General features: G+C 43.7%; 1 protein-coding gene across 3 annotated transcripts; it reads right to left on the minus strand.

The window, feature by feature from the left end:
- Window positions 1–599: 599 nt before the first annotated feature.
- On the minus strand, window positions 600–4,530 carry LOC135512144 (kelch-like protein 31). Of its 3 annotated transcripts, XM_064933851.1 has the most exons (4): window positions 4,430–4,530; window positions 2,677–2,993; window positions 1,788–2,601; window positions 600–1,626 (listed from the first exon to the last, which is right to left on the minus strand). In XM_064933851.1, the coding sequence occupies exons 2-4, from the start codon at window positions 2,960–2,962 to the stop codon at window positions 894–896; spliced, it is 1,833 nt and encodes a 610-aa protein (XP_064789923.1). In that variant the 5' UTR covers window positions 2,963–2,993; window positions 4,430–4,530; the 3' UTR covers window positions 600–893. The 3 variants fall into 3 exon arrangements, with proteins under 3 accessions (XP_064789923.1, XP_064789922.1, XP_064789921.1); XM_064933850.1 differs by having other exon boundaries at window positions 1,788–2,990; XM_064933849.1 differs by having other exon boundaries at window positions 1,788–2,993.
- Between the last annotated feature and the right edge of the window lie 15,453 nt (window positions 4,531–19,983).

The following is a 19,983-nucleotide window of genomic DNA, read 5'->3' on the forward strand; positions in this document are numbered from 1 at the left end:
ATGTGTTATAGTATGGGTTTTCAGTGAATTTATGGGTTTCACTAAGCTCATCTGCATTTCCTGCTATGCAGGCAGATCTCAAAAGAGTGATCAAATTCATCCCAATTCACATAACTGTACTGTGTAGTGTGTTAAATGCTCAAGTAAAAGAATCAACAAATACTAACCAAAAGCACCTACTCCTGGTAGGTACAATATATCATTTCTTCATGATTTATTAATCCAGCAACAGAGTAATTCCTGTACCTTCTGCCTTGATCTAATTTCAGAGACATTTTCTTTTCAAGTTTGAAATGTTATTTCACAGTTGTATACCTGTATATGATGTTTTAAGTATACAGTATTCCATCATCATATGTCCAGTCTTTGTTTATACTATATACAGTGTATTTAGCTTTATGTTACTGGAAAATAATGATAGTGACATTATAATAAGGGTTCAATATATGGGCATGTGTATGTGTATTGTACAAATAATGCTGTTATTATTAGCATATATACCATCAAATAAGTATTATATTGGGAATAACAGCTATGGTTGGGGGAGTATAGGCTCATTCAACTATTATGGCTGAATAGGCCCCAAAATAAAATAAATGTTCCCATCATAACAGAAGATTTTAATTAGTCTCACAACACAAAACAACTTCCTGAATTGTCACACATTAAAGCCTTAATAAAAGTAATGAAAACAGTTTGAATATATCTGATTCAATTCCGGATTAGTTGCATGCGCGAAATTTGTATGTTGTCACTTCTTTTCTGACCTTAAGTAGGGATGATCACTTTCTGCATTGAAAGCCATAAAGGATTTTCTGAAATTAACTGGCTAGAGAATTTTTGGTCTTGCTTCCATTCGCAAGTAAACTACTTTTCAAATGACCTACCAGACTCTATATGCTGACTGGCGCAGATAAAACTGAGCTGGACCTGGACTCTCGTGTTTTGCGTGTGGGTATGGTAACGACACAGCATGAGATGCCAACTGTAGCCTCTGGCAACTCATCGTCCTCAGTCCATTCATTGAGGTCAGGGTTATACACCTGGATGCATTTCTTGTACTTCTTCTCAATCTCGTTCCAGCCTCCAAGAAGATAGATCTTATTATTCATGCTGACGATACCAGCAGTGCTCACTCCTGTGTTCAGGGGGGCAGAGTAGCTCCACTGCCCATTGTGAGGGTTGAAACACTCAACAGCTAAGACATCCACCCTCTCTCCACGGCCACCCAGCTGGCTGCCACCAATCACGTAAGCCCGTTCTCCGACTGTAGCAGCGGAATGCCAGCCTCTAGGGGAGCTCAAACTGTTCTTATCCTGCCACACATCAGTGGAAGGATCATAGCTGCACACAGCCCTGGAGTACGCATTGTTGATGTAACCACCGCTAACAAGGATTTTACCATCAATGACGGAGCTGGCGTGGCAGCACCGGGGGATTTCCATGGGGGCTTTCATCTGCCATTGGTTCGTGGAGGGCACGTAGCACTCCATTGAAGCCTGACATCCATCAGAGTTACGACCACCAATAGCGAACAAGAGGCCATTGAAAGTGTTGAGACTGAAGTGGGTGCGCTTCTGGATCATGTTGGTCAAATGAATCCAGGTGTTGAATCGAGGATCATACCTAATTGCCCCAAAAAATCTATTAGATACATAGTATTATTCAATACACAATTGAATGTACAGTACAATAGCCTATCATGGTCTGTGTAATATCGGCCATACTTTAAGAGCAGAGAAAATACATTTACAATAGAATAAGCTTACATAGAATCAAATCCTCACCTGCAGAAGTTGCTGACAGCATGTTTAGCCTGGTTCCTGGCATCATTCTGGTCTTCACCACCAGCAACATAAAGGAAGCAATCCAGGACTGCCACACACTGATTGAAGCTCTTGGCTGGCATCTCTGTGAGCCTATTCCATACATCGTCATCATCCCTGTAGAGGACCTCTTTGCTGAGAGACTTCTCCGTCAAGGCCGGTCGTCCACCCACTGTCAGCATGACCCGGATGCCACCACGTACCTTTGTTCTGCGGGACTGCAGAATGTTCTGCTGGTAGGGTAGCAGGTGGTAATTCATTGCGTCCACTAGAAGACGATGGCACTCGGGGTCCTGCATCATTCTGGGCACACTCTGGACATGGTTGACCAGGTCCATGGCTGAGATGGTCCCGAAGCGGATGTTGGTCAGAAGATCTGGGGCGTATTTCAGCCTCTTCTCGTTGAAGTCCAACCACTTCATGGCTATCTGAAAGGCTGTAATCTCAGAGGGCAACTGCAGGGAATCATCACTGAGGAAGTCGTTGATCTGCTCGTAAGTGAGCTTCAGGAACTGCTCCATCTCAGAGAACTCTATAAAGTTCTCCCTCATGAACTTCTGGGTGGCCTGCTTTGTTTCTTTGAGGTTGTAGGTGTCGGCGATGTTGGCCACGTACATGCAGTTCTCCGCACTGAGCTCCTGCATGAGGAAGTCGCTGCACATCTTCACCAGGGTGTTGATCTGCAACAACATGGCTGCTGCGATGGTGCTGCCAATGCTGTACAACGACAGGGTTAGTTTCCCTGAGTAGGCGTATGTGATGGCTGTGGCCAGGCCTGTGGGTGAAAGGTCGTTCAGGTCGATCTTTGTGAGGGCGGAATCGCTCTTTAAGATATTCTGAATGTACTCACTGCAGGAGGCCATGACAACTTTGTGGACATCGAAGGACTTTGACTTGGTGGAGACGGTCAGGTCACAGAGGAAACTGTCCTGCCTCATGGTAGTAAGACCCTCCAAGAGATTAGGAGCATAAACAGGGTCAGTGACTTCACTTGAGATGCAGCTGAAGCCGTTTCCTCCCTCCAACAAGGTATTCAGCCCATTGATATTATTGATCGGGCTATCCTCGACCATTATGGTTATTTCATTGATATCCCCTTTGTTTTTTTTGGCAGTCTTGTTCTTTTTGGGAGCCATGTCTGCAGCAGAGGACCACAGCCCAGATCTACTGTAAAGAAAATAATAATATGACAGAGAGAGAGCTACCTTTTGATATTAACAATCACAATCGCAACACCAAATGGTAAATAATACATTGAAGGCAAATCTGACCTGTATTACCTGTATTTGTGGTTATAAGTAGGTCTGCTTTTAGAAAATATCAGTCAAATCAAATCGAAGTTTATTTGTCACGTGTGCCGAATACAACAGGTGTAGAAGACGTTACAGTGAAATGTTTACTTACAGGCTCTAACCAATGGTGCAAAAAAAGCTATTAGGTGAACAATAGGTAAGTAAAGAAATACTGCATTTATGCTGCATTTATGCAGTACTGCATACTGCATTTATGCATGTTATATATGTTTCTGATATGTTGCTGCTGCCATTTGACAATGTATGTTGTAGAATAATTGACTAAGTGGTTGAATAAATCAAATCAAATTTGCGCCAAATACAACAGGTGGCCTTATAGTGAAATGCTTACTTATAAGCCCTTAACCAACAATGCAGTTTTTAGAAAAATAAGTGTTAAGAAAGTATATATTCAAATAGACTGTGAATAAGGGAATGAAGTGGCTACATAAGGCTGTCTGAATAATAAATAAAAAATTGTATGCATTTATACTGCAATTTGGATATTTTAACCAAAGTTCAACACGTTAATGAAAATATAACCTTTTTTTTCTTCTGACATTTGGAGAGGATTGTGACAAGGGCATTACATTCCCAAACCACGTGAAGGCCTATTCTATCTTAGTTGCATTTTTGACATTTATATTTAATACAAATTTAAAGCAATTTTGTTAGGCAATCAACGTCAATATGATTACTATAAACTGCCAACTCCCCCCACCCATCAAATAAATTAAAACAACAGTAGGTATAGTAGGACTATACTGGAATAATGCTATAGCCCAAGTCAGCAAGACAACATTCCTCTCTCTGCATCTGTCATGATTTATCAGTACCATGTCCAGGAATAGCAACGCTTGATAGTTCAACCATGACGTTCCTTTTATAGACTTTGTGGCATGAGGACCTGGCCTAATGTCCTTCTAAAAAGTTCTGTTATTATTACGATTCTTTTTACAGAAGCCCTAATGAAATATCAATGAAATAATCCACGTTTGTAGAAATTATAAATATGAAATAATCCCAAACATTATTGAAAAAGTCATCAGATCTACAGCCAATAATAATACCAGCCTACAATAAAATATTGAGCCTATAGTAGAAACTTGCCTAGTTATTTGGAAATCTGATGGAAATACACTGACAATACAACTATGGTTGCAAACTTACACATTAGGCTACTGTAATGTGTCACTGTGCCAATATCAAACCAAACCGGTTGACACACATATCGGCAACTTTTTTCATTGACAGACACAGAGAAAATTCAGTGACATAGGAATAATATGGCCTAAACGGGGACTTACTTACCAAAGATATGAGAAGCCGGTGAAGAAAAGACTTGCACCTCCAGATAGTGTGCAGGAGAGAGAGACTCGCTATACTCAATGGTGCCAGAAGAGCTGGGCAAGCTCCTCCTCTGAGCATATGCGAATAGAAGTATTGCACAATACGTGTGAGGAAGACTCATGAGTTTGGAGACTCTGAAGGCTGAAACCAATCCGACACCCTAACAAGAGTATATTGATTTGTAATATGACAGCTGGGATCACCCTGAATAACTTTTCATATAATGTACTACATTAAAACCCATCTTTCTGGCTTGATATCACAGGCCTAGTTGTCAACCAATTTTAATACCTCAAGAGCATCGAGAGCATCCTGACCGGTTGCAGCAACTGCTCGGCATCTGACCATCTTTACTCCACACACAGGGATGCATACAAAGCTCTCCTCCGCCCTCCATTTGGCAAATCTGACCATAATTCTATCCTTCTGATTCCTGCTTACAAGCAAAAACTAAAGCAGGAAGTACCAGTAACTCGCTCAATACGGTAGTGGTCAGATGACGCGGATGCTACACTACAGGACTGATTTGCTAGCACAGATTAGAATAAGTTCCGGGATTCATCCAGTGGCATCTAGGAATACACCACCTCAGTCATCGGCTTCATCAATAAGTGCATCGATGACGTTATCCCCACAGTGACTGTATGTACATATCCAAACCAGAAGCCATGGATTACAGGCAACATCCGCATCGAGCTAAAGGCTAGAGCTGCCGCTTTCAAGGAGCGGGATACAAATCCGGACGCTGATAAGAAACCCCTCTATGCCCTCAGACGATCCATCAAACAAGCAAAGCGTCAATACCGGATTAAGATTGAATCCTACTACACCAGCTCTGACTCTCGTTGGATGTGGCAGGGCTTGAAAACTATTACGGACTAGAAAGAGAAACCAAGACGCGAGCTTCTCAATGACGCGAGCCTACCAGACGAGCCAAATGCCTTTGAGGCAAGCAACACTGAAAGCTGGGACCGAGAGACTGAAAAACAGCTTCTATCTCAAGGCCATCAGACTGTTAAACAGCAATCACTAACATTGAGTGGCTGCTGCCAACATACTGACTCAAATCTCTAGCCACTTTAACAATAAAAAATGGGATGTAATACATGCACTAGTCACTTTAACCTCTTACACTTATGGTGGCGCTATTTCATTTTTGGAAGAAAAACGTTCCCGTTTTAAACAAGATATTTTGTCACAAAAAGATGCTCGACTATGCATATAATTGCTACTGTTCGAAAGAAAACACTCTGACGTGTCCAGAAATACAAATATCTTCTCTGTGCGTGCCCTTTAACGTGAGCTTCAGGCAAAACCAAGATGACTTGGCATCCAGGAAATGACAAGGATTTTTGAGGCTCTGTGTGGCTCAGTCGGTAGAGCACGGCGCTTGCAACGCCAAGCATCGTGGGTTCGATTCCCGCTAGGGCCACCCATATGTAAAAAGTAGTGGCCCCAGCCGACTTGTAAGTCGCTTTGGACAAAAGCGTCTGCTAAATGGGATATATATGATCTCCTTATATGGCTGTGAACGCAAGAGGAATGAGTCTGCCCTTTCTGTCGTTTCCCCAAGGTGTCTGCAGCATTGTGACGTATTTGTAGGCAGATCGTTGGAAGATTGACCATAAGAGACCACATTTACCACGTGTCCGCCCGGTGTCCTGCGCCGAAATTGGTGCGCAAAAGTCACCTGCCAGTATTTTTCCATGGGGCACAGAGAGAGAAGCAAGCTTCCACGAACTGCATGTCAATGAAGAGATATGTGAAAAAACACCTTGAGGATTGATTCCAAACAACGTTTGCCATGTTTCGTCGATATTATGTAGTTAATCCGGAAAAAGTTTCACGTTGTAGGTGACTGCATTTTCGGTTCGTTTCGGTAGCCAGGCGCAATGTAGAAAACGGAACGATTTCTCCTACACACAGACGCTTTCAGGAAACACTGCGCATTTGGTATGTGGCTGGGAGTCTCCTCATTGAAAACATCAGAAGCTCTTCAAAGGTAAATGATTTTATTTATTTGGTTATCTGGCTTTTGTGAAAATGTTGCGTGCTACATGCTACACAAAATGCTATGCTAGCTTTGCATACTCTTACACAAATTAGTCAATTTCTATGGTTCAAAAGCATATTTTGAAAATCTGAGATGACAGTGTTGTTAAGAAAAGGCTAAGCTTGAGAGCAAACGCATTATTTTAATTTTATTTGCGATTTTCAGAAATCGTTAACGTTGCGTTATGCTAATGAGCCTGAGGCTTAGTCACAATCCCGGATCCGGGATGGGGAGTTTCAAGAGGTTAAACAATGCCACTTTATATAATGTTTACTCATCTCATATGTATATACTGTACTCTATACCATCTACTGCATCTTGCCTATGCCGTTCGGCCATCGCTCACCCATATATCTATGTACATATTCTTATTCATTCCTTTACACTTGTGTGTATAAGGTAGTTGTTGTGAAATTGTTAGATGACTTGCATTGTCGGAACTAGAAGCACAAGCATTTCGCTACACTCGCATTAACATCTGCTAACCATGTGTATGTGACCAATAAAATTGTATTTTATTTGACTCTGGGACTAAACACCTCCCTCTGCAACTGGATCCTGGACTTCCTGACAGGCTGCGCCCAGGTGCTAAGAGGAGGCAACAACACGTCTGCCACGCTGATCCTTAACACTGCGGCCCCTCAGGGGTGTGTACTTAGTCCCCTCCTGTATTCCCTGTTCACCCACGACTGCGTGGCCAAACACGACTCCAACACCATCATTAAGTTTTCTGACGACACAACAGTGGTAGGCCTGATCACCGACAAGGATGAGACGGTCCATATGGAGGAGGTCAGAGAATTGGCAGTGTGGTGCAAGGACAACAACCTCTCCCTCAAGGAGAGCAAGACAAAGGGCAGGCCGAACATGCCCCCATTGACATCGACAGGGCTGTAGTGGAGCGGGTCGAAAGTTTCTAGTTCCTTGGTGTCCACATCATCAACGAACTATCATGGTCCAAATATACCAAGACAGTCGTGAACGGGGCATGTGTCACGCCCTGGCCTTAGTATTCTGTGTTTTCGTTAGTATTTTGGTGAGGCCAGGGTGTGACATGGGGATTTATGTGGTTAGTTTTGTCTGGGGTTGTTTGTAGTTGGTATTGTGGTTAGAGTAGTACTCTAGGTAAGTCTATGGTTGTGCCGGCACCCCGCACCAGGCTGTCTCTCCGTCCCATCAACACAGGTGCTCCCACCTGTCCGGCGCTACCGGAGTTTCCGCCCCTCAGTCCAGCGCTGCTGGAGCCTTCCTCTCCAGCGTTGCCGGAGCTTCCCGTCTGCCCAGAGCCGTCTGAGCTACCCGTCTGCCCAGCGCCGCCATTCTGCCCAGCGCCGCCAGTGCCGCCAGTCTGCAAGGAGCCGCCAGCGCCGCCAGTCTGCAAGGAGCCGCCAGTGCCGCCAGTCTGCAAGGAGCCGCCAGTGCCGCCAGTCTGCAAGGAGCCGCCAGTGCCGCCAGTCTGCAAGGAGCCGCCAGTGCCGCCAGTCAGCCAGGAGCCGCCAGTGCCGCCAGTCAACCAGGAGCCGCCAGTGCCGCCGGTCAGCCAGGAGCCGCCAGTGTCGCCAGTCAGCCAGGAGCCGCCTGTGCCGCCAGTCAGCCAGGAGCCGCCAGTCTGCCAGGATCCGTCAGATCCACCAGTCAGCCAGGATCCGCCATTCAGCCAGGATCCGCCAGTCAGCCAGGATCTGCCAGAGCCGCCAGTCTGCCAGGATCCGTTAGATCCGCCAGTCAGCCAGGATCCGCCATTTAGCCAGAAGCCGCCAGTCAGCCAGGATCAACCTGCCTGAGCTTCCTCTCAGTCCTGAGCTTCCCCTCAGTCCTGAGCTTCCCCTCAGTCCTGAGCTTCCCCTCAGTCCTGAGCTTCCTCAGTCGTGAGGCACCCCTCAGTCCAGGTGGGCCCTTTGTTGGGGTTAGTAGGCCTGGGTCGGCGGCGAGGGTCGCCAATCAAGGGACGCGAAGGAGGTGGACAGAGACTATGTTGGAATGGGGTCCACGTCCAGCGCCAGAGCCGCCACCGTGGACAGACGCCCACCCAGACCCTCCCTTATGGATTTAGGTGGCGGCCGGGAGTACGCTCCTTTGGGGGGGGGGGGTACTGTCACGCCCTGGCCTTAGTATTCTGTGTTTTCGTTAGTATTTTGGTGAGGCCAGGGTGTGACATGGGGATTTATGTGGTTTGTTTTGTCTGGGGTTGTTTGTAGATATGGTATTGTGGTTAGAGTAGTACTCTAGGTAAGTCTATGGTTGCCTAGAGTGGTTCTCAATCAGAGGCAGGTGTTTATCGTTGTCTCTGATTGGGAACCATATTTAGGCAGCCATATTCTGTAGGTCTCTTGCGGGTGATTGTTCCTGTCTTTGTTTTTGTGGCACCAGATAGGACTGGTTTGGGGTTTTCCATGTTTCTTGTTTTGTAGATTGTTGTATTTTCATCTTTATTAAAGATGTACAAAACTAACCACACAGCATTTTGGTCCGCCTCTCTTTCACCAGAAGAAAACCGTAACAGCATGACAAAACCTTTTCCCCTCAGGAGAGGGTCCCCATATGGCAACTGCTCTGCATCTGACCGAAATGCGCTACAGAGGGTAGTTTGAATGACCATTACATCACTGGGGCCAAGCTTCCTGCCATCAAGGACCTATATAATAGGCAGTGCCAGAGGAAATCCCATAAAATTGTCAGAGACTCCAGTCACAGTTGCAGTTAAAACTTATGCTCAAAGAATCAAAGAAGCAAGGAAGGTATTTTAGACGCACTAACAACAAGTGTAATTGCCTGTTTTAATCTGATTCTTTATTGTACAATTACTCACATCCTGGACAGTAATAGATTGACACCAATGATTCAAATTTGGCAGCCCTCGTTTGCTTTGTCGACTGAATCCCAATTATTCTACATTAGGCTACTGATTTACGAAAGAAATCACATGGCCGATTTATATTTTAAACACGCATATTGTCTGTAAAGCTGCTTCCTAAATCAATTCATGAAATGCTTGTTTTGTTTGACACTAATGAATGTTTGAAAGAGTTTACTAACAACTATAGTTAAAGTTTACATGGGAGTTTCTTGTGACTGATTGTATGCTGCTGTGTCTGAGAAGGCATTGGGAAGGCACCACTTTAGATTGGATTGGGAGTGTGGAGAAGCAGGGGTAGACATAACAAAGTAAACGGAAATCTGGGACACGCCAATTAGTATGATATGTTACGTTTCATATGGTACGCATTACTTTGTGGATGTCCATCATCCATTTTGTATGATATGTTCCGAATTGCAATTCGTACAATATGTTACGAATTTGCAAAACATATGATATAATAAGAATTCCAAATTGCTGTGGCTGACAGTGACTAGGTGGCTGACGTTAGCTAGGGGGCTAACATTAATTAGGCTAGTGGTTACGGTTAAGGTTAGGGTTATGGGAAGGGTTTTCTAACATGCTAAGTAGTGGCAAAGTAGCTAAAAAGTCATAAGAGCGTGCAAAGTTGCTAAAATGCAAAAGTTGTCCGTGATGTGTTTTGAACATGCAACCTTTGGGTTGCTAGACAGTCGCTTTATACGACCACCCCGACCAAGCATCCTACTTTCAATTTTGTCATAAGTGACCTTTGGACTTATGTAACAATACCAAACGTAACATATCACACTAATTTCAGTTTTTCCCAGATTTAAGGTTACTATGTTACATCTAGCCTATGAGACCAAGTTGGGGTGGAGGAGAGTGTTGGATGGAAGGGGAGATGCTCTGGTGCTATAATTAATAACCCAGTCAGTTGCCCAACATGTGGCTGCTGTCGGTCAATTCAGCACTGAGTTGAAGAAACACTTACTGGATTGGTTTTGTTTGAGATAATTATGAATGCAGATGTAGCGCTCACCATCTGTCATGTGTGAAGACCTTGTTTTAAGTGTGTGCCTTGTGTTTCTGGGCTGCATGTTCGGGCCTCGGCTGCAAACATGCATGCAGTAGGCTACGTAGGCAGCCACATTTTACAACCGAGGTGGATGCAGGCATTGCCCATTTATAGTTCATAGTAAAAGGAGTAGCCTAGCTGGGCGGGGGGTGTTCCCATACATAGCTCCTTCTCGGAATGCACCTTCAGCAATTCTGACTTTCGAGTCAACCGAAAAAAGGATTACCATTTTGGGATGTATGTCAATTTGGTTCAGCTTTCATACACATTTTCATTTGTACTTTTTCAGACAAATTCTGCATGATGTCCATGGTAGATCATGATAAACAATAATGTTGGCCATTATAATCGTGCAAGGACAGTATTATAATGTACCCTAATCACAGGTGATTGGGCTCATGTTAATGGCTGGAGCGGAATTGGTGGAATGGTATCAAATACATCAAACACATGGTTTTCATGTATTTGATGCAATTCCATTTGCTCCACTTCAGACATAATTATGAGCCACCCTCTCCTCAGCAGCCTCCACTGATCCTAATGTAAACTGAAGGTTTATGCTAAACATTATAGTTTATGCATAGACATCTGTTTATTTACAGATCCTGAAAACCATAAAGAAACTATAGGAGTTGGCTGTAACCCTAGACATTCTTGCAGTAAGACACTCCTATACTTAATTTTTTGTGTTACTATATTATATATAATTTAGCATGAAGAGTTGTGGCTTGCATGCACCGATTTTTAATCAATTGAATGTATGTTTGTCTTGATTCTGATTAGGAGACCGGAATCAGTAAAGCTGGAAACTGTTTGCAGGAGAAGCAGTCAGGCTTATTAGTCAGACACTATAAGAAATTGGTTCTAAAAGAGACCTCAAGGTACTTAACGTACTTGCTTTGACTCATTTGGAATAATTTGTCTAATGATTGTGTCCACTGTCCATTATCAGCATGTTTGAATTTCTCCCTAATACAGACACGGATGATGCTTTGCAGAACAAGTTTTTGAAAACTGAAGTGGAGGTTCAAAACAGCTTAAAGGAGGAGTGCTCAAAACAGTTTCTTGGGTATGATGCTACAAGCTTGGCACATCTGTATTTGGGGAATTTCTCCCTTTCTTCTCTGCAGATCCTTTCAAGCTTTGTCAGGTTGGATGGGGAGCGTTGCTTCACAGCTATTTTCAAAAATGGAAATATCACATTTACATAAGTATTCAGACTCTTTACTCAGTACTTTGTTGAAGCACCTTTGGCAGCAGTTACAGCCTTGAGTCTTCTTGGGTATGATGCTACAACCTTGGCACACCTGCATTTAGGGAGTTTCTCCCATTCTTTTCTGCAGATCCTCTCAAGCTCTGTTAGGTTGGTTGGGGAGCGTTGCTCCACAGCTATTTTCAGGTCTCTTCAGAGATGTTCGATTGGGTTCAAGTCCCCAGGCTCTGGCTAGGCCACTCAAGGACATTCAGAGACTTGTCCCGAAGCCACTCCTGCGTTGTATTTGCTGTGTGCCTAGGGCCGTTGTCCTGTTGGAAGGTGAACCTTCGCTGAGCTCTTGAGCGCCCTGGAGCAGGTTTTCATCAAGGATCTCTCTGTACTTTGCTCTGTTTATCTTTCTCTCGATCCCGACTGGTCTCCCAGTCCCTGTCGTTGAATCCCCACACCATGATGCTGCCACCACCATGCTTCACGGTAGGGTTGGCACCAGGTTTCCTCCAGATGTGACTCTTGGTATTCAGGCCAAAGTGTTCAATCTAGGTTTCATCAGACCAGTGAATCTTGTTTCTCATGGTCTGAGGGTCCTTTAGGTGCCTTTTGGCAAACTACAAGTGGGCTGTCATGTGCCTTTTACTGAGGAGTGGCTTCTGTCTGACCACTCTACCATAAAGGCCTGATTGGTGGAGTACTGCAGAGATGGTTGTCCTTCTGGAAGGTTCTCCCATCTCCACAGAGGAACTCTGGTAGCCTTTCAGGGTGACCAAGAGGTTCTTGGTCACCTCCCCGACCAAGGCCCTTCTCCCCGGATTGCTCAGTTTGGCCAGGCGGCCAGCTCTAGGAAGAGTCTTGGTGGTTCCAAACTTCTTCCATTTAAGAATGATGGAGGCCACTGTGTTCTTGGGGACCTTCAATGCTGAAAACTTTTTTTGGTACCCTTCTGCAGATCTGTGCCTCGACACAAGCCTGTCTCGGAGCTCTACAGACAATTCCTTCAATGTCATGGCTTGGTTTTTGCTCTGACATGCATTGTCAACTGTGGTACCTTATATAGACAGGTGTGTGCCTTTCCAAATCATGTCCAATCAATTTAATTATGCACAGATGGACTCCAATCATGTTGTAGAAACATCTCAAGGATGATCAATGGAAACAGGATGCACCTGAGATCAATTCCGAGTCTCATACCAAAGGGTCTGAATACTTACGTCAATAAGTTATTTCTGGTTTTTATGTTTAATCAATGTGCAAAAATGTCTAAAAACCTGTTTTGCTTTGTCATTATGAACCAGAAGAGGCAGGTATATTCTGGTTCCATGTGCTTTTCTGCCAACCATGATGTCCTTGCACCAGCAATGTATCCGGGAACTGCAGAACTGTGACTGCGAGTATGGCTCAGGCAGGGAACCAGAGCTGACTCAGCCAGTACTAGAGCACTGTACACCTGATCAGCTGCTTCATTTTGAAGAGTGCAACCCAGTAAGAATCCCAGTCTTAGGCTGATTTTGAAGAGTCCTGATTTAAGTGTTATGCCTGTAAGGGTTAATGCTTGAAAGACCTCTGATAACCTAACTAGACCCATACTTAACCCATAATCTAACTTGATCCATTCTTGACCTATACCCTAACTTGACCCATACATGGGTAAAATGTATGCATGCATTACTGTAAGTCGCTTTGGATAAAAATGTCTGCTAAATTGCATATATTTATTATTATATTTACCCCTGCGTGCCTACTCACAAGTACTTCCTGTATATCTGATAGTATTGCATAGGTAATGGCTTCACCTTGGCATGTGATAGGCTTGGTGATGTTTTTTCATGTTTCTTCCACCAAGTTCTTCCACCTCATTGCTGTGAATAGTGATGGCTTAGATTTGTAAGGTTTTGTAAGAAATATTTTGTCAGTATCTACTGTGAGCAGATTTGTCGTTGCGACTGATTAGCCAATGCTCTCTGACAGGTGTACGTTGGATTGACTGATCACTTATGGGAAAATCACTGTCAGCAAGACTTTAGGAATACCCAGCTGGAAGAGTACGAGTCCTGGATAGAGATGCACATGAGGCGATATGAGGAAAAAGAGTGGAAGCTCCAAGGACTGACAAAAACCATAGCCTCTGCCCATTCAGGAAAACTCAAAGGTGTGTGAAGTTGCTGTTTATGAATAATTGTATTACTTTTTTATTGATTAATATAATTCACAGGAAATCCTTATCGTTCAAGCTCTTGGACAGGTCAAAACGGAGCCCTAGCTATCTTACCAATCAGCCATGTGATTGGTAAGTTGCTCAGCTGATGTTCATTTGTTACTCTATTTTTCAACTGAGATTCTCCTCTTCTTTACAAACTCCGGTCACAGTTTGAAGTTACTTATTTATATTTATTTAACCTTTATTTTAAGAGGGAATACATATTGAGACCTAGGTCTCTTTATCAAATGCACCGTGTATGATACAACATAAATATACACATAAAACACAATATATACTGTATAGACAGTACCAGTCAAAAGTTTGGACACACCTACTAATTCCACTTTTTTTCATGTGTCTCAAGCAAAACACCCCCACACAATCACACCTCCTCCTCCACTCTTTACGGTGGGAACCACACATGCAGAGATCATCTGTTTACCTACTCTGTTTCTCACAAAGACATGGTGTTTGGAACCAAAAATCTCACATTTGGACTCATCAGACCAAAGGAAAGATTTCCACTGGTCTAATGTCCATTGCTCATGTTTCTTGGCACAAGTCTCTTCTTATTGGTGTCCTTTAGTAGTTTTTTGTTGTGTGCAGCAATTCGATCATGAAGGCTTGATTCACATAGTCTCCACTGAACAGTTGATGTTGAGATTTGACTGTTGAACTCTGTGAAGTATTTATTTGGGCTGCAATCTGAGGTGCAGTTATTCTAATGAACTTATCCTCTGCGGCAGAGGTAACTCTGGCTATTCCTATCCTGTGGCGGTTCTTATGAGAGCTAGTTTCATCATAGGGGAGGCAGTGTAGCCTAGTGGTTAGAGCATTGGACTAGTAACCGAAAGGTTGCAAGTTCAAATCCCCGAGCTGACAAGGTAAAAAATCTGTCGTTCCCATTGTTCCTAGGCTGTCATTGAAAATAAGAAATTGTTCTTAACTGACTTGCCTAGTAAAATAAAGGTAAATAATAAATAGTACTTGGTTGTTTTTGTGACTGCACTTGAAGAAACTTTCAAAGTGCTTGACATTTTCTGCATTGACTGATGTCTTGAAGTAATGATTGACTGTCATTTCTCTTTACAAATTTGAGCTGTTCATGCCGTAATATGGACTTGGCCTTTTACCAAGAAGAGATATTTTCTGTATACCCACCCTACCATGTCACATCACAACTGATTGGCTCAAATGCATTAAGAAGGAAAGAAATTCCACATATTAACTTTTAACAAGGCACACCTGTTAATTGAAATGCATTCCAGGTGACTACCTCATGAAACTGGTTGAGAGAAAGCCAAGTGTGTGCAAAGCTGTCATCAAGGTTAAAGGTGGTTACTTTGAAGAATCTCAAATATATTTTGATTTGTTTAACACTTTTTTTGGTTACTACATGATTACATATGTGTTATTTTATAGTTTTGATGTCTTCACTATTATTATACAATGTAGGAAATAGTAAAATAAAGAAAAACCCTTGAATGAGTAGGTGTGTCCTAACCTTCGACTGGTATTGTATTTATATGAAAATACAAAAACACAGACACGGGAATGTCATGGACCAGGGCGCAGCGTACGTAGAGTTCCACATGTTTAATCAGATGAAACTCACAATAATAATAAACAGCAAACGAAACGTGCCGTTCTGTAGAGCTCACAGGCATCAACACAAAAACAAGACCCCACAAAAACCAGTGAGGAAATGGCTGCCTAAATATGATCCCCAATCAGAGACAACGATAAACAGCTGCCTCTGATTGGGAACCATACCAGGCCAACATAGAAATCAACACACTAGATCACCCACCCTAGTCACACCTCGACCCAATCAAAATAGCGTGGCCACCTGGGCGTGGCTACTGACTGTGCATAAGTTACCATAAAACAACCAATTATCATTTAGAAGACTACATCACATTGTTAGATTTTCAAAAGTATTCTTATACTTATTCATTAATTTTATACAACATTCAGATGTAAACCTGACAGCTGGGAAATTTACACTTTAGGAGATACAGTTATGTGTGATTCCTGTCCTTCATGGTATCACCAAATGAAACACACTCGACATGACTGTCCCTTAATGTCCCTTAAGTGTCCACGGACCATTCCAAAACTCTCAAAAATATAAATATTGTTTAATTCTCCCATTTTGGGGATGAGGAGTTATGGCAGGAGAAGCACTTTGTTCTCCATATACTCTCCCTCAATACAGCATGGCAGTTTCTACCAGGTATTTATGACCGTTGTAAAACCTGATGTTGGAGAGCGAGTGAGAGAGGGGGGGGAGCCACGATATACACCCCAAAAGGGCCATGTTATGAAACCGGGGTCCTTGGAATATGTTGCCTCCTCTGGATTTGAGGTCTTACCAATGCCTTGCCCAGCTCCTCGACAAAGAGCCAACTGGAGCTTCCCTCTATTCCAATCTGGGTTCAATGCCATGACAAACGCTGTCACGACTTCCACCGAAGTCGGTCCCTCTCCTTGTTGACCTCACCGGCCTTCTAGCCATCGCCGATCCACTTTTCATTTTTCATTTGTTTTGTCTTTGTCTTACACACCTGATTTCAATCCCCCAATTACTTGTTCATTATTTAACCCTTTGTTCCCCCATGTTTGTTTGTGAGTGATTGTTTCTTGTATTGCGGTCCGTTATGTGTTGACGTGTATTGTATTATTGTTGAGTACATTACGTACATTACTCTTATCTGCTGTCCTGCGCCTGGCTCATCTACACCAGCTACACACAGACGCATTACAAACACTTTGCAACCCGAGATGTCCAAGATGTTGAAGAATATCACAAGTGGCCAGCGTAGGGTTCTTCTTTTGCAGCTATAGTCAGTCACTAGCTTGTCTAAATTGTCCACCCATCCTTCGGTAGCATTGCAATCCATTATGATTTCTGGTTTTTGATGTTCCTGGCGACAGATTCTCCCATCCCTATACAGCATACTCATGAGTACCACATTTGTGCCTTTCTTTGGCACGTAGGACACTATGGACTTGTTGGCCGTGAACACAAACTTAGAGGAATTGATAGGCTTGTTCCGTGTATTCAACAGTTAAGGTGGGAGCTCTGGCTTGCTTTTTTATACTGTTGCTACCATCATCAGATTTCTCTTGAGGAGCTCCCTTTGTCACGTTCAGGACAACCCGCATCCCTTGGTTCTTCTCAGAGGCTCCTCCATCTTGCTTCCTCGTATACACTTGCAAGTTCCATGCATACGATGAAGCAGCGTCACAGGCAACCCAGATCTTGATTCCGTATTTTGCGGGTTTCGATGGTATATACTGCCTGAAGGGGCAGCGGCCCCTAAATGGCATAAGCTGCTCATCAACAGTAACGTTGGGCCCAGGGTTGCAAAACAGGGGAAGGCGGTCCACCCACTTGTCACACACTGACCTGATTGCAGCTATCTTGTCTCTCTGCCGTTGTATTAGTTGTGTCCCTTCTCCAATTTGCACATGGCTGGGGTAGAGTGTGGGAAAGTACTGCATTTTTTTAACAACGTATCGAAATAATGTATTGAAATAATGTATTGTAATGACATTGTGCAAGTTCCCGCAAGACATTGTGTAGTTTCACACACTACAAAGGGTAAAGAGTGCGAGAAAAGCGGGAGACAGGCAGGTTCTTGGTGCTATGTTGGAACAGCAGGCCCAGGGAGGAGGAAGACAGAGTGAAGGCACACACACACTTTTCCACACTTTTATTACCCTCAGGTCCAGTGGACCCAAACACCACATATGTAAAATAAATGTGTAGGCGGGTGCATAGTGTGCACTCAATGAAAATGTGTTATTTTACATGTTCTTCACAGAAAATGTGCCAAGCGGTTGAGATTATTTTGACAAACAATTTGAAATTAAATTAAAATATGAATTTTGTTTGGCATATTTTATTTCTCAACCAATGCCATTTAATAAAATTATAATTTGGTTTTCATTATCGGACTCCTGTATTTTGAAAACCAGGAAGTGAATTTTAGCAAAACCGAACCTCATTAATCACATGTTTTCAGTACTAATTGTGCATAAAATGGGAAATTACAAGACTGTAAAATGTTGTTGACGTCTAAAACATTTTGGAATTATGAAATTATTAAAATGTTGCTTCATAATTTTAGGAACTCGTGAAAAATATGCTCTACCACGTGGTTGAGTTGCCCATTAAAGGAATGCTATTTACTCAAAGCTAGCTATTATGGACAATTTTTTGGTCTGTGCAAATACACACACATTTTCATATTCATATCAGTATTTACAGGACGTTTTGTACATGGTTCTCTAAAATGGGAGGACTAAAAGTATTTGGACAATTCACTTGTGTATTAAAGTAGTCAACTTTAGTATTTGGTCCCATATTCCTAGTATGCAACGACTACATCAAGCTTGTGACTCATGAATACACACCCCTTCCCTGTTATTGGTAATGGTGAGATGTTATCATGTCTTGGGGTTATGATCTTTGTGCCTCATCATTATTCATCATTCATTCAGGATGATCAGTTCTCATGGTAGCATCCACATTAATGTACAACTGTTCAGAAAAATATTCTCTTCTTATTCGCAATAAAAGTGTCAGGATTTGGCCAGGGTTGTTCCGGGTTTTGGTCAGTAGATGTCCCCATTGTGCTTTTTGTCCCTATGTTTTTCCCTTGATCCCCATTATTTGCACCTGTGTCTCGTTTCCCCTGATTGTATTTAAACCCTTTGTTTCCCTCAGTTCTGTGCTCTGTGTTTGTATGTTAGCACCCTGCCCTAGTGTTCTGTGTGCTCTTGTCGATTCCGGGTGAAGTTCTTGTGGTTTTTTGTTTTTGTTTATTTTTGGTGAGTTTCTTTTGAGGTCTTTTTGTGTTTTTCCTACCACCTTTTGGATTTGCCATTTTTTGCATTTTAGGATTTTTTCTTTATTAAATACACCGTCTTAAGTACTGCTGTGTCTGCCTCATCTTCTGGGTTCTGCTGTCTATTCGTGGCTCAGTTGGTTAAGTGACTGTTTCTCACTCCGGAGACCCAGGTTCGAAACCGGGTCCTGACAGAAACACAGAGCCAAAAATGAACCCAGAGGCAGCCAGTTCCCAGGACCTTTTTGCCACGCTGTCCCACCACCAGGAGACTGTCCAACGCCACGAAGCCGCCCTGGTTCAGCAAGAGGCCTTAATGGCTAGACATTCTCATCTTCTGTCGGAGATGCTGACTTCCATTAAGCAAATATCTGATCGACTTACCCCGGCAACAGTTTCCGTCCCAGTACCTCAGGTTCACGTACCCATGGCAGTTAACCCCCTGGCTGAACCTCGTCTTCCACCTCCCCAACGGTTCTCAGGTGATCCAAATGCTTGTAAAGGCTTTCTCACTCAATGTTCTCTCTCCTTTGAGCTGCAACCCTCGTCGTTTCCCACCGACCGGTCTAAGATCGCATATATCATCACCCTGCTGTCGAAAAAAGCCCTGGCCTGGGCTACTGCTGTGTGGGATGCCCATAGTTCCTGCTGTGCCAGCTACTCTGCCTTTGCTGAGGAATTCAAACGAGTGTTTCAAGGCCCAAGCAGTGGTTCTGACTCAGCCAAACAGCTCCTGACTCTCCATCAAGGTTGGCGCAGCGTGACGGACTATGCCATCCAGTTCCGCACGGTGGCAGCAGCGAGTGGCTGGAACAACGAGGCGCTCACGGTGTGCTTTCTGAAAGGCCTTTCCGACACTATCCAAGATGAACTGGCCACTCGGGAACCACCGGACAATCTCGAGTCCCTGATCAAGTTGGCCTCACGCATTGACCAGCGTCTGAGAGAGAGAGAACTCAACCGTAGACCTCTAGCCCCTATCAGTCCCAGCTCCGAGTCCCCACCTTTATCATCACCGGAACCCATGCAGATTGGACGCATCTCCCAGGCTGAGAGAGACCGCCGGATGAGGGAGCGACGCTGTCTATATTGCGGCAAACCGGGCCATTTCCGTTCCACGTGTCCCGGGCTCCAGGGAAACGCTCTGTCCCGTACAGACCGGGGGGAACTGTAACGGGAAACATAACCTCCTCCCATCCGTCCAACTCCCGTCTGCTCATTCCAGTCACCCTCTCCTGGGACAACCACAAGCTTCACCTTCAAGCCTTGGTAGACTCTGGAG

Source organism: Oncorhynchus masou, chromosome 24 (genome assembly GCF_036934945.1).
Source record: "Oncorhynchus masou masou isolate Uvic2021 chromosome 24, UVic_Omas_1.1, whole genome shotgun sequence".
Classification (NCBI taxonomy): domain Eukaryota; kingdom Metazoa; phylum Chordata; class Actinopteri; order Salmoniformes; family Salmonidae; genus Oncorhynchus; species Oncorhynchus masou.

What these genes read in the sequence shown, in the direction of transcription:
- LOC135512144 (XM_064933850.1), bottom strand. Translation starts at nt 2,962, where the DNA reads ATGGCTCCCAAAAAGAACAAGACTGCCAAAAAAAACAAAGGGGATATC. An exon ending in GCTGTCAGCAACTTCTGCAG is followed by an intron (nt 1,627 to 1,787) that starts GTGAGGATTTGA and finishes TGGGGCAATTAG; the next exon opens with GTATGATCCTCGATTCAACA.